Source organism: Myotis nattereri, assembly GCF_964212035.1.
Source record: "Myotis nattereri genome assembly, chromosome: 6".
Classification (NCBI taxonomy): domain Eukaryota; kingdom Metazoa; phylum Chordata; class Mammalia; order Chiroptera; family Vespertilionidae; genus Myotis; species Myotis nattereri.
The window spans coordinates 43,677,395-43,692,997 of record NC_138081.1 but is presented as its reverse complement, the minus strand read 5'-3'; the positions used below and the strand labels follow the sequence as shown (position 1 = coordinate 43,692,997).

The 15,603-nt window shown below is 36.8% G+C and overlaps 1 protein-coding gene across 1 annotated transcript in view; it reads left to right on the top strand.

Moving 5' to 3' along the window:
• ME1 (malic enzyme 1) overlaps positions 1-15,603 on the top strand; it is a 156,647-nt gene that overhangs the window by 116,402 nt on the left and 24,642 nt on the right. Inside the window, exons 8-9 of the mRNA XM_081094386.1 lie at positions 4,548-4,645; positions 6,624-6,737. Coding sequence (XP_080950512.1) covers positions 4,548-4,645; positions 6,624-6,737 — 212 coding nt within the window. The remainder of the gene's footprint in view (positions 1-4,547; positions 4,646-6,623; positions 6,738-15,603) is intronic.

Genomic DNA, 15,603 nt, shown 5'->3' with positions numbered 1-15,603 from the left:
TATCTATACTATGAAATATTGTAACTATAAAATATTTTAAAATACATTATTGACATGGTAAGATAGTCATATTTTTAAGTGATGAGAATATGTTAAAATAGTAAGCATGGCATGAGATATTTTTTATCATTAAAAAGTTTTTGAATTTGCATATATTAACTATAGAAAACAATTATAAGAATATACATCAAAGATTTAAATGAGCTTCTAATTTGTCTACATACTACCAGCCTCGAAACTCTCAAATCAATTCCCTCCATTGCTCTCTGAATTTAGAATCTTTCAGCAACCATCTGTTACCTATAATAAATCATAACATACAGTCCTATACATATCTATAGCTACTATGATTTTGTAGTAGAAGGCACTGTATGATCTCCTCCTGACACTTCACTAACCTCATATCACTTTACATTCCAATAAGCTGTGTTTGCTTCAGCAACACTGTGATACCTACAGTGTCACATATGTTCTGTGTTTCCTCTCCTTTTACATTTTGGGAGGCTCGGTATACAAATGGAGCTCGTATTGTAGGTCTTTACCATAAGGTGACTTGATTGAGCCATTTCCTTAATGAATCCTTATCAGTCTGGTGTGTGTGTTTTCTCTTAACACTGCTCAGATTCCACAGAAATTATTTTTCCAATTTCTCTTCTGATACTTGCAGGTATTAGCTTTTTGCCAGTGTTCTTTGAGCCACATAGGAGAAGACTGGGGGTCTCCATATTGAGTATGCAAACTTTCATTCAATCTTCTGTTTACAACTATGGCATCATTGCACCCAGTTATTCCTCGTGTCTAACCATTACTCCTGGTGTCGTACAGTCCAGAGACCCTCTCTAGAAAATAAGCTTTTAGTTTTTCTAAGTCTCCATAGTGTGGGAAGGCCAATGGTCTGCTAGAAGGAGAGGGAAGTGAATCTGGCGTCTGACTACTTCTTAGATTTTTGACTAGCCTCCTGTTTTTAGTCTCTTTTTCATCCCCACTTCCAGAGGTACTTGGTGCCTCCTATATCTAGGCCTTTGAGACTTTTGCCATATCAGTCTGATTGCTTCTTAGAATTCCCCATGACTGGCCAGGAATTCAGCTTTTCAAGTCTGCTATGTCAGTTGCCATTTGCCCATCTGCCTTCCAGCTTCTAAATGTGATTGCTATCCTCTTCTCCTGGTCTCTTTGATTAAAAATAAAAACCTTCTTTCTATTGGTTTAGTAGAGTTTTTTGGGGAGAAGGAAAACTATGCTATATGTTCAGTCTCTCATTTTTCACACTTATCCCTCCTTCCATGCCTTGCTCATGCTCTACTGTATAGTTTATTCTGCCACCTGAGGTGCTGGACCTCTCACATTAACCCTTCAGTGCTGTGCTCAGGTGGTATGTTCTCTAAATGCCATGGCCTGTGCCTAAACAAATTCACACCTCCTTCCCCTGTTCTAATCCTTGTACTTTGCCTGATCTATGTAATAGTACATGAGGATTACAATTATTAGATTACATGTCAGTCTCCTTTAGTGGTTATATATAGTAATTATAATCAGATGATTAAATTATTGTTTTAGTAGAGGTCATACTTTGATAAAAGATAGGACTGACATTTAATAACCATAGCAAAAGCACAGCATAACTAACGTGACTTATTTTAATGTTAAAGTCATATTATATACAAATACAAATGGAAGTTTATAAAATTTTAAGAAGATTGAATCTCTTGAGTAGCTTACTAACAATGTTAAATATTGAGTGTTCTTTACAAACAGTGATAGTGCAAAGATAGACAGTAGCCTCTCTTTCTCTGATTGACTAAAAGTTTAGTTGTCAATTTCAAAACCAAAGTTATTTTGGAATAATTTATTGTAAGAATTCAAATAATTCTGAAATATCAACGTACCACATTTACTCTTTAATTGCAATGAAATTGAAATCAAGGTTGTACCAGGAGGTCAGACCAACCCATGTATATGAATCATATTCAAGTATCTTTTTGGTAGTGCTAAAAATATCTTTCTGACTTTATTCTTTTAAAAAATATATTTTTTATTGATTTTTAGAGAAAGAGGGATAGAGAGATAGAAACATTGATGAGAGAGGAACATCATCATCGATTGGCTGCCTCCTGCATGCCCCCTAATGGGGATCAAGCCCACAACCTGGGCATGTGCCCTGACTGGGAATCAAACCTCTGACCTCTTGTTCCTGGGTCTATACGCAACTGCTGAACCACACCAGCTGGGCTCTGACTTTATTTAATTCTGTGAAGAGAAGTGTTTGATTATGTCCTCAGGAAATATTATAGAATATGCATTTAAGTATAAGGCTCTGATGATAGCCAGTATAGACAGAAACTTATTTTTGCTTTAATTGGGAAATGTGTGAACTTAAAGCATTTTGAATTAAAAATAAAGACTGATCTAGCATAACCATATAAAAATAAGTAACCACTTTATAGATAAGACCTTTTGGAATATTTTATTGTCTATTCTTAAATGTGCAGTTCTACTTAAAATCAAAACAATAATATAAATACAGAGATTGCTGATGACACCATAATGTTGACTTTTCAACTGGTTAAGTCTTGTGGTGCTGGTAGAATCTGTAGAAACCCTTAAAATTATAAAATATCAGAGTTAGAAGGGAATGTAGAGCCCTCAAATCCAAATTTCTGGCTAATTTACTTCCAAAGAGCCTGAAATAGGAATAGCTTGAGGTACTATTCGTGAATAAGTACTTATCTAGTGACTAGATATACTTCTCTAACTAAAATTATTTTTTTCATGGATTTAATAGTTGTGGTGAGTATATGTAGATGTATGAGACAAATACCATCCTAATACTGTCATGGTATTTTTCATACATAGATCAGCTGCGTATTTAAACAGCCTTTCATTTTAAATAATCTATAGAAAAGTGGCCTTTGCATAAAGTATGACTTGCCACAGATCATAATTTATTGCATTGGTGATTCCAAATTGCAAGCATTTTATTTGTGTGATCCACATTATGCTCCAAAATAAAAAACATACAAGAGAGGGTCTTCAATAATTATTATTTATTGTGATCCTATTTGTGACCACAAAATTCTGTAGGAAAGAAACAATTAAAAGATTTAAAAGAACAAATACGCTGGTGGTGAAATGTTTAGTGTGTTTTGGTACTTGACATACATACACTTCATAATTGTCATTCATCAGACCTATTCTAATCTGTTATTGTTTGTTTTTAACCAATGAGTGTGTTTACAGTTTAACTAGGCTTTATCTAGAATCATTACTTTAGAGCAGGGGTCCTCAAACTTTTTAAACAGGGGGCCAGTTCACTGTCCCTCAGACCGTTGGAGGGCCGGACTATAGTTTTAAAAAAAACTAGGCGGCTGCTAAGCAACAGGCAGCGGCGGCAAAAACACCCAGCGGGCCGGATAAATGTTTTCGGCGGGCCGCAGTTTGAGGACCCCTGCTTTAGAGGAGTGAAATGTAGACACAGCTGGAACATACTGCAAGAAGCTGCACAGATTTATTTCAGACATGAGCCATAAAGAGGTTGAGCTACGTAATTATGCTCAAAGCAAAAGAACTGCTCTATGATCTGTGAAAGCTTATATGGCAAATAGAATTAGAACTGGTGAAGTTTCTATGAACATGCAGAAAACTCAGTTTTAATTCTAAATAAATTTTACATTAATTTTGTCTAGCACCTTTAGGATTCACCAGTGATTATAGGTAGGAAGCCAATTAGAGAATGCTGCAACATCTGATCTTAAAATTGATTAAAAATATTTTTATTAATTTCATAGAGGAAGGGAGGGGGAGAGAGAGATAGAAACATCAGTAATGAGAGAGAATCATTGATCGGCTGCCTCCTGCACACCCACTACTGGGGATCGAGCCCACAACCTGGGCATGTGCCCTTGTCCAGAATCAAACCCGGGGCCCTTCAGTCCACAGGCCAGCGCTCTATCCACTGAGCCAAACCAGCTAGGGCTAAAATTGATATTAACTGTTAATTTTCAAATTGAAAATTAAAACATTAAATTCCAAATGTATCATAAACATCATTACCAACACCATTATCAATAAGCGCTTACTATATGCCCACTCTGGGTAGAGGGGATCAGTAATAGATTTTAGAGCCCTAAGAGTAATTAGGTAGAAGAATCTAATAACACTTAGTATTCTTTTATCTCATATAGTAAAACTGTTTTACAGATAAGGAAACAGATGTACAAAATAATTTTTCTAAAGTAATTCAGCTAGTAAACAGGTTGAGGTGGAATACACATAAGAATCCAAATCCCAAGCTCTTATTTATTGCATCACCAAATTAAGTCACAGAATCTTCTTTTCAGAGTTTCACAAATATATTAAAATATTGATGTCAATTGCCTGAGACTTTCACCTCATATGCAAGGATGGAATCCGACAACCACAGGTTCCCTCTTTGTACCATTTAAACTGTTGTATAATGATTTCAAGATGTGAATAAAGATTGGAGGCTCAGACATTGGCAGGATCTGTTTGAGAATTGATTACTCAAGGGCATTTGTTACTTCTTTTAGGAACAGCATCTGTTGCAGTCGCAGGTATCCTTGCAGCTCTTCGAATAACCAAGAACAAACTGTCTGATCAAACAATACTATTCCAAGGAGCTGGAGAGGTACCTGCCTTATAGAATACTTACGTTCTCCTAAACTAATGAACATAGAAATCATTTTAAATATTCATTAACTTGAAATTTGAGATATTCTTTCAAATTTCTAGTATATTGTAAATATAGGTTTTATTGAAAGAGTCACAATTTTATATTCATTTTGAGGCCTATTAATTTTTCATAGGAGGCTTTAGCGGTATAGAGATATTTTTCACAGTTTTACAGTGATAAGTTTATCAGATGTTGCCATAGGTTTTTATAATGCATATTTAAGATGCCATGCAATAACAAAAGTTTCAAATGTATGCCTATATAGAAAAGCCTTTAAGAAATAGTTAAGGTATGCTACCTGATGTTAACTTTTATATCCTCCAGTGTCATAAAAGTTTTCTTTCTTTTTTTTTTTTTTAAATATATTTTATTGATTTTTTACAGAGAGGAAGGGAGAGAGATAGAGTTAGAAACATCAATGAGAGAGAAACATCGATCAACTGCCTCCTGCACACCCCCTACTGGGGATGTGCCCACAACCCAGGTACATGCCCTTGACCGGAATCGAACCCGGGACCCTTCAGTCCGCAGGCTGACGCTCTATCCACTGAGCCAAACCGCTTTTGGCAAAAGTTTTCTTAATTTCACTCACAACTCAATGTTTACACATATAACTATATTCAAGTTTTTAAGAAAAAGGTATTGGAGAGACTCATTGTTCATTACAACTGTTCTCACAAAAAAGAGCCAAAATATCTTATACTTTTGGAAGGAGATAGCAGCAAGACAGAATTATTCTGTTTTCTGTTATCTTTTTCTATAAATTCGTCATTTGAAAGAAAACTAGACGCTAGCAATAATAATTCACCCGCAAAATAGAAATTAAAATGTTAGTTGAGTTGAGCTTCTTGTGAGAAAACTGCCAAAATCTGTTCAGAATTATAGAATGTAATAAACAGAGAAATGCTTTGTGGCTGCACCATATATATTTTAAGAAGCTTTAAATTTACAAATTTAATAAGATTATGGCTAAATACATTACACTGGTAGAAATTGTGTATATTATGTTGGTTTTGATTTTACTTGTTCTTAAAACAAATATACAAATCTAGAACTTAGGTGCCAAGATATAAATGTGAAATATTCAGAATCTAAATCACAAATTTGTTTTCACATTGAAATAAAAATCAAGGCAAATAAGAGTTCATTAACATTTGAGTTTTTTATTTCCGTGGATTGTACCATGCTATACTTCATTTTAGTAAACTTCTTTTGAATTTCCAAAGGATTTTGTTGAGTGGCACAGGCCAGCTTTTGACACTCAGTAGGACAGAAGTATTCATGGCTGGATGACTCAAAACTGTCACTCAGTTGTCCCTGATAAGGTTTTGGAAATTTCACAGATTATGACAGAGTCTATCAAATACCAAAGAAGTTCATTCCTTTAATCTTGCAAGAAAATTCACAGTGCTTTTTTGGTCCAAATTAAGAGGGTAAATAAATGCGTGGGAACACAGTTTCTCTGTGTTTCATTTTATTGCCTAATTGGTTAAGTTCCATCCAAATGACCTGGCTTCCTTCTTCGAATTCAGTTAGAGGAGCTTGAACCCAACAAGAAACAATACACAGTCCAATAAGCAAGGCTGACTAGTTCATTATTTTAAATTCAATATTTTCTTATTGGCGCGAATCTTAATTGTATTAACATGATTAAGGATACTGACAATCAAGGATATTACTGGTTTATTTGTGGCTAAATAGGAAGCTACATAATAGTGGTTCTGTTGTGATAAGAATGAATAATTGTCGTTCATTTTAACCCAAATGTGACAAAAATACTTTGCTCCCAGTACAAATGAATAGCTCTTTAGGCCAACAGACAGGGCCATTTTGCACTTCCTTATTAACAAGAACAAAATGCAGTGAAATGTAACCTGATAAGATATAATATGGAACAACTTAAAAAATTTTTGTTTTTATAACCTTTTCTCAGGCTGCCTTAGGGATTGCAAACCTGATTGTAATGGCCATGGAGAAAGAAGGTTTACCAAAGGAGAAAGCCATAAAAAAGATATGGATGGTTGACTCTAAAGGATTGATAGTTAAGGTAAGAATTTGTCATTTTAACCAGAAGAAAAATCTATCTGCCATTCTGGATGCCCATCCCAAAGACTACTACTATTTTCATTTATGCCACCCCCAACACTGTGTTAAAAGAGTAGCCCTTATCTATGAATGACCATGTCGTACAGCAATACTGATACTCTTCTGAATAAAGAAGAAAAATACGGCTCAGCTAGAGAATCTGTCAGGGAATTGATGTGAATAGGCTCTACAGGTCAGTCCACTTGAATGAGGTAAGTGTCTAGGTGAGGCAATTTGATACTGATACAGATGAAACTCCTAGGTGTAACTCCTTTTATTAAAGGCTATGTGTCTAATTGCATACTAGATAGAAAGAAAGGAGGAAAAAATAAATAAATAGCTACTCTTTTACCTGCTGCTTTCTCTCAACCAAATTCTTAGTGTTTGAATGGGAATTTCTGTGGCGGGCTTTAATAAATGGCCTGTTTTAACGTTAACTTACTTGAGGTTCAGTTTCCCTAGCTTTAATAGAGATAATAGTCCCACTTCATAGGGTCATGGTAGGAGTAAATAAAACTAGGTAAGTAACCATGTTGCTGCAAAGTTGTAAGACATCATTCATTATTACTTCTACCATTTGGGCACATCAATCATACTTTCTTAAACTACTGGAAAAAAACAATGTAAATCCCATTTCCACATGAAGATGAATTTTAAAAATAAACATAAGTGGTGTATTTGGTAATTTAATATATAAGCAAATGTGAATGTGTGTACAAACTTTCTGGAAAACTGTTTTATATGTATCATGAGCTTTTAAAAGTTCATGCTTCTGATCTAATAATTTCCATTCTTTTTCTAAATTTGTTTTTAGAGGGAGAGGGAGAGAGGGATAGTAACATCAATGATCAGAGAGAATCATTGATTGGTTGCCTCCTGCACGCCCCCCACTGGGGATTGAGCCCGTAACCCAGGCATGTGCCCTAACTATGACCTCCTGTTCATGGGTGGATGCTCAACCACTGAGTAACACTGGCCAGGCCAATAATTTCCATTCTAAGACTCTATCCCATAGAGTTAGAGATGTGTATAATGTTTTCTATGAAGATATTATCACAATATTATTTACTAGAGGCCCGGTGCACAAAATTTGTGCACTCAGAGGGGGGTGTCCCTCAGCCCGGACTGCACCCTCTCGCAGTCCAGGGCCCACAGGGGATGACCCTATGGAGATTGGGCCTAAGCCATCAGTCGGATATCCTTAGTGCTGCCGCAGAGGCTGGAGAGGCTCCCACCACTGCTGCTGCACTAGCCAGCCATGAGCCTGGCTTCTAGCTGAGCGGTGCTCCCCCTGTGGGAGCACACTGACCACCAGGGGACAGCTCCTGCATTGAGCATCTACCCCCTGGTAGTCAGTGCATGTCATAGAGACTGGTCGTTCTGCTGTTTGGTCGATGTGCATATTAGCCTTTGATTATATAGGATAATAGTGATACATTTCATCATACATTAATTATAATAATGATCTGTTGTACTTAAATAAAGAATAATTTGCAATAAATTTTGGAATAGTCACATGAGTATAACATACAAGCTTAAAATTGTTCTCAAAGACTTATAAATAACATTAAAGGATTTATAATATAACATTAGGTGAAAAAAGTAAAACACCATCTTATATATAACTATTTTGTTTAAAAATTGAGTTACATATAAAAGTCATAAAAGGAAATGCATCAAATACATATTACTTTAAAACTAACATTTTTATTTCTGTATATTCTATATATTATGTCTTTTTGTATATTCTAAATTCTACTTAGTAATTGTATTCCTTTAAAGTTAGAAAAGTTAGAGAGCAGGTTGATAGCTATCTGGGCTGGAGGCTGGGTGGATGGAGTAGAGGGATTGAGCAAAAAAGGAAAAAAAGAGAAAAAACTCAAGGACACAGACATTAGTATGGTGATTTCAGGGTTGGGGTGGAGGAGGTAAAGGGGGTGTAAATGGTGAGGGATTGAGACTTGACTTGGGTGGTGAACACACAATAGAGTGAACAGATGTATTGTATAATTATGCACTTGAAACCTGTATAATTTTGTTAACGAGTATCACCACAATAAGTTCAATAAAAGGGGGGAGGGATAAAGCTAGAAAAAAGTTTTTTTTAAAAAATCAGTATAGACAGACAAATTTTACCTCAGAAGAGAAAGTATATGCATAACTTGTTTAAAAAAATGTTATTCTTTAAGGTATTACAAATAGCAGTACATATATCTCTTTTATGAGAATCTATAAAGCAATGAAACAAGATAGAAATCACTTTGACAGCATCTTCTGAGAACCAAATAATAATCATTTTATTAATTTCCTAGAATTGCAAATTAATTGTTTAAAATAAAAATTTATAACAAAATTTTCAATTTCTTGGCTTAAAAATTGCTGTTCTTTGAATAATTAGTATAACTATAAAAATTGTACACTGTGGTCGAATGAAAAATACTGTAGTCATGAAATGCTGGGGTCCAACCCCAGCAGGTCCAGGGGTCCCCAAAGGTGTGGACGGAGTCGGCAAAGAAGGAATGACACGGAGACAGCGTTCAGTTGATCAGCAGCCTAGCCAGGAGATCTAGCCAGGATCTCCAGCCAAGTTCTGGTCTGGATCTCCAGCCAAGTTCTGTTCAGGGTCTCCAGAAAAGTTCTGGTTAGGATCTCCGGCCAGGTTCTGTGTCCATGTTCTCTTGTTAGGTTCTCCAGCCAGGTTCTCCAGGTTCTCCAGCCAGGTTCTGTAGCCATGTTCCCTCGCTAGGTTCTTCAGCCAGGTCCTCTCACTAGGTTCTGTCTCTAGGTTCTGTGGCCAGTTTCTGTCCAGGATCTTTTGCCATGTTCTCTCGCTAGGTTCTGTCTCTAGGTTCTGTCTCCAGTTTCTGTCCAGGATCTTTTGCCATGTTCTCTCCAGCGAAGTTCTTCTGTCTCTAGGTTCTGTGTAGGTTCTGTGTCTAGGTTCTGTGTCCTGTTGTCTTGTTACATCTTTATTTATACCAGTTGATTCCAATCCTATCAATCTCTATTCCAAAGGTTAGGGCGTTTCTTATCTCCATTCCAGGAAGTAAAGATTATGTAGCTTAAGCATGATTGTTCGTAGTTAAAGTGTTTAATTACCCGCCTGGCACTTAGTTAAGGGGTTTTATACCCTCCCTAACATCAGGGGAAAATCCCTACCTGGGGAAACAACCTTTCTCAGTGAGGTGACCTTGGTTAAAACACATAGTGCCAAGAAGGTGAGCAAACATATTAAGAACAGTATGCCATATATGCCAGGTCCCTTGAAACAGCAAGGATGGACCGGCTCCCGGCAATGAAAGAATATTTACTGATGAAATCACCTATGGATCAGGCATTATATTAGCCTTGGGGGACACAGAAAGGCCCTGCATCTCAGGAAGCCCACAGCCCAGTAGGGAAAACTCAAATGAGTCAGGAGTTACAATTCTACATGGAAATGTTATAGAAATACGTCCTTGATGTCAGAGATGCACATAGATGTCACTTCCAGCTTCACTAAAGAGCTTAGTAGGAATACTGAGGAAGATTCCGAGACAAGATGTCTCTTCATCTAACTTTGAAAGGAAGAATTAGGAGTTTATCTGGAGTTTCCATAGACATCTTAAACTTCTTCTATCCAAAACTGAGGCAAAAGAAGTAGAAGGGCAAGTTCACTTTCAGATCTTGATTAAAAATAGGGATCATGTCTTTCATCTCTTTATATCTTCAAAGCTCTACATAGTGTCTATAATTGATAGTAAATATTTTGTTAATAAATGAATTAATTAATGAATGGCCTTCCAGGCAGAAGGGCAGCAGTTTCCCGCAACTGAAGAAACGTATGCAGAGGAGATTTGCCTCTGGTCACTCTGATGGCATTGTGGAGGGTGGGTTGAAATAAGGTGAAAATGAGGGAAGGAAACACATTATAAAACTGCTGCAATAATACTGATAAAAATTAGTTGGGTCTGAAATAAAGCAGTGACTCTGGGGGTGAGTGAAAAAGTTTGATGCAGTAGAATTTAAGAAATAGGTCCATGACCTGTGTGGCTCAGTTGGTTGAGCATTGTCTCATGCAGTAGAAGACCGCTGATTGATTCCCTTCCTCTCTCTCTAAAATCAATTAAAAAAAAGAAAGAAATAGCATCATTAGCATATATAGGAACCGATTAAATATGGAGGGAGGAGTAGGATAGAATAGAGGAAGGAATCTAACAGGAGTCCTTGGAAGTGATGCAGCCATATGTAGAAAAGGAATAAAGAATGGACCAGCTTAAGGGAGAGAGAATGAGATCGGTTTTGGACATAGCAAGGTTAAGCTGCCTGTAAAGGCATTAGACAGAGATGTCCCCTTGGCAATTGGAGATAAAAGAATAAGGCTCAGGTTGAGGGTCTGGGCTCCTGGAGATGGAGATTTGGGGATCATCTGCATGTAAATAGTTGGAGCCATGGGAAAAGCTATACAAGTTATGCTGTGCTTAAGGATCTAATACATTCAAGAATCCAAACAACAGTGAAAGTCTATAATTGTGGTTTTGTGATTTCTACTGACTTTTTTATATGTGAAATCTTCATAAGATATATAGATTTTAGCATCTCAAATAATTTTAACATAGACTTACTGAACTGAGAGTTCAAATTCCATGGATTATAATATTTGGAATAACTGTGAAGTTGTTGCTAGACATAATCAGTCACTCTTACTTCATGCTTTTGCTTGCCAAAATAAAGAACTGCATATATTCCGCTTGCCAAGGTAAATAAAGTTACATTTAAAAGGCTGTTATATATTTAATAGCTTGTGCAGTATTTCGTATAAAAGAAATAAAAGAAGCTTCAGTTAACTGCTTTTTCTTTTGTGTTTTTAAAAATCAAAATTATGTTAATTTTTTGTGTGGAACTAATAAATCTTAGAATAACTAGTAAATCAGTATTTTTTTTCAAACCTACATGATTTTTTTGTTTGTTATACTTTATCCTTAATATTTTTACAACCTCTCCTGAGAACCAATAATAATCGTTTTACTAATTTTATTAACTTGCAGTGTAATTGTTTGTACTTTATAAAAATATCATAAAGTTTTAAATAAAAATTTTTATTAGTCAAACTCCTTAACTCTTTTTTTAAAAAAAAATATTTTATTGATTTTTCACAGAGAGGAAGAGAGAGGGATAGAGAGTTAGAAACATCGATGAGAGAGAAACATCGGTCAGCTGCCTCCTGCACATCTCCTACTGGGGGGGATGTGCCCGCAACCAAGGTACATGCCCTTGAACGGAATTGAACCTGGGACCTTTCAGTCTGCAGGCTGATGCTCTATCCACTGAGCCAAACCGGTCAGGGCTCCTTAACTCTTTAAAGACATAAAACCAAAACTAGTAAACTGTAAGGTTAGCTCATTTATGGAGTTATAGCATCATCAGACTAGATAAGTATTATCCTGACATGTTTTCTCTCTTCATTTTCAACATCATATCTATAGCATTGTCTATCATTTACCTCCTATCCACATGTACAGTGGAATGAGTTTATGCTATAAATATCAATATTTTAAATAATTCATCAATAGCAATAAAGTTGATTGAAATGGATTATATGGTCACTGATAATATTTAAATACATTAGGTTAGTATTTCAAAGCAAGAAATATTGACATATCTATTTAGCCAGGTAATATTAATGGACTTTAATATAAAGAAGCTGAGAGTTGGTTTAAAAGAAATCCGTCCAAAATAAAAATTAGAGAGAGAATAAATACAGTGACAGAATGAAAAGGGAGCATGCCAGCATGACTGATACTTGCATTTCATAATGATAATCTGGGGCACTTTCAGAGGGGACAGGAGCCACCCCTTAAACCAGTCCAGACTTCATGTATTCCGTCAGTAAATACGTTCCTGCTTTCACCAATGAACCAAATCACTGCTGAGACAGAAAACTCAATATAGGACTATAGATTTTTTTTACTTTAGTTTCATTTTGTTCTCTTTTAAGTAATTGTTTTGAGTTAATTAATTAATTTATTTATTTTTTTGCTTTATAGTGAAATGTTTGGTTCCTATGAAAAGAGATAGTGAATTAAGGCATTGTATATGTTGTAAGGGTAGTTTTGACAGTACAGTTATTTCCTTCCTGAGAGCTTCATCTGTACGTCCATGCTGTATGGAAAAAGGTTTCCTTTCTTCTAAGATATCATCAGAGTTTCAGCCCGTGATCCTACTACCATCTTGAATGATGGTTAATACATTTCATACACTGTGGTTTAAAAAAAATTCTATCTCCTAAGAGACTGTGAAGCTTGATGAAAAGTATCTGACTTGATTTTTATTCTCTCTTTTCTTGTTCATATAGGGTATGATCCGTGTATACATATTTATTAAAAAGAGCAGAGACAAAAGATTATGAGTGTGAGTCTTTTAGACAGTTAGGAAATTATGGATATTGATTTTAACAGTATTAAATATTGATGGTGTCAACTACTTTTATCTTAAATTATGACCATTCTGCAGCCCTTGTTATGCTCTAGCATGGAAAATACTTTTGCCGCATCATTTATCTTTTTAAAGTCTGTCCTGAGATGATGAAACACAGCTCTGAGGTCTTTAACGCACCTTCACTGAAAGTCCTGTAGTGAAGTGTTACTGACAGTGCTCTGGGAAGGCCCCTCTGCAGATCCAAAGAAGGGTCAGATTCAACTCAATACACTAATGGCATGGCAGCAAAAATAGGCCAGTAAAATGGGGCCTATTGCATAAGCAGGAGTGGATTCAAGGTAGGCACTCGTGGAAGAGTTCTTTTCATGCGTGTGTGTGTGTGTGTGTGTGTGTGTGTGTGTGTGTGTAGGCAATCTATAATTGATTTTTTTATACGTACCCTGGATCATGGAATGCTAAGCCAAAATCTTGACACTCTTTGTCACCTATCCTTCTCACCCTTACCCAGAGGTATGTGCTTTTGATAAAGGAAATCATTCCTTATATTGTGTCTTCTACCCTGTACTAAGAATCAGCACCAAAAAAATGAGGGGAGAGGGGAACTTAAAAAGTAATAACTTTCAAAAGGAATTCCCAGCTATCCATAATACATCTGTTGTAACTGGAGACTTTAAAAAAAAAAAAGAAACTCTAGAATTTTGGATTTCTGAGATAAGTGCTCACAAGCACTTTACCAGAAGAGAGCAAAATGCTGAGCTGAAAAGGATCCTGGAAAGGAAGAATGAAGGGAAAATAAATCTTCTATATCTTATATCCAACTTAAGTGATTGGCATAAAGAATATGGATTCCAAATTAGATTTTGAAAACAGGAGAAAAATGAGCCATTGGTCCATAAAACAGAAATCCAAAGGTAAAGGCAATTGCCGTAAGCTTGCTAGATTCAGAGAAGGTCACATTCCAAAAGTTTTTAAATCTAAACCAGATAGTCACATCCAGTTTGGAAATGGTATAGAAAATACTTAGGGGACCTTTATTTTGTCTTTTGATTTTTCTTTTTGGCATGCAAAGCCCATCAGTTATGCAAGTATCACTATTTCACGATTCCTGGCCTTCTTTCAGAATTCTCTCAGGGTTCCTAAGTCACCACCAAGAATCGAAACTTTGGGGGTGAGGCTGTGAGTAATTTATGTTTCTCACTAGATGCATCTTCTGTCCAAGTGCTGGCTTCAGTGGGTAGGAACTGTCAGTGCCATTACTATTATTGACAAAGTCAGACACTCATGATTACAGCATACATCTTTTATTTTCAGACACTGTTTATCTATCTTCTTTATGATTTGCTTCGCATTCCAGGGAAACTTAGGGGTTTGACCCACATTAAATATTTTTCATTATATTTCAGAGTGTGGGAATGGAATGGGGGACTGTGCCTCCTTCCTCACAGAAGTTGCTCACATAACTTACACTCTGTCCTTTTGGCAATGAGCTAGTCTCAGCCTCATCCCACTCCAGGCTGAAAGGAGCTAAGAAATATAGTTTCCACCTGAGTAGCCATATGGTTGGCTAAAACTGGGAAATCTTATTAAAAAGGAGAGAATGAAAACCAAATACAAAGAGAGGTTGTACATTTAAACATTTATTAAGAGAGTAAATTTCATATTAAGTGTTTTATCACAATAAAATAAACATTTCATTTTCAAAAAGTGGAGGGTGAATTGATGGACAATTAGAGTTCTCTGCCACAGCATGAAAAAAGGTTTCACTGTTTGGCCATAAAAGTAATATGACATATCTATACTAATAATACCCTAGGTGGTCATCACGCCCTCATGCATCATGCCCTAACATCGTCACAAGATGGCCACGCACACAGCAGAGGTGGGGCCCAGCAGAGGAGGCAGGTTGTGGCAGGGGAAGGCAGTTGTGGGCAGTCAGGCCAGCAGGGGAAGGCAGTTGTGAGTGATCAGGCTGGCAGGGGAAGGCAGTTGTGAATGATCAGGATGGCAGGGGAGCAGTGAGGCGTCAATCAGGCTGGCAGGGAAGGAGTTAGGGGGCAATCAGACTGGCAGGCAAATGCAGTTAGGGGCAATAAGGCGGGCAGGCAGGCGAGCAGTTGGGAGCCAGCAGTCCCAGATTGTGAGAGGGATGTCTGATTGCCCGTTTAGGCCCAATCCCTGCGGGCAGGAAAGTGTACTCTGCCTTTTGTCAAAGGAACTATGAAGTACATTAAAAAGAACATTGACACAGAAAAGGGATGAAGAGGAATTGGGGCCTAAATCAGAGTCTGAATTATCAAAATATCTGGGGGGGAATTCTGTAGCAACCCTGAGAGGTCCCAGATTGGAGAGGGTGCAGGCTGGGCTGAGGGACACTCCCCCCACCCCCATGCACGAATTTCATGCACCAGGCC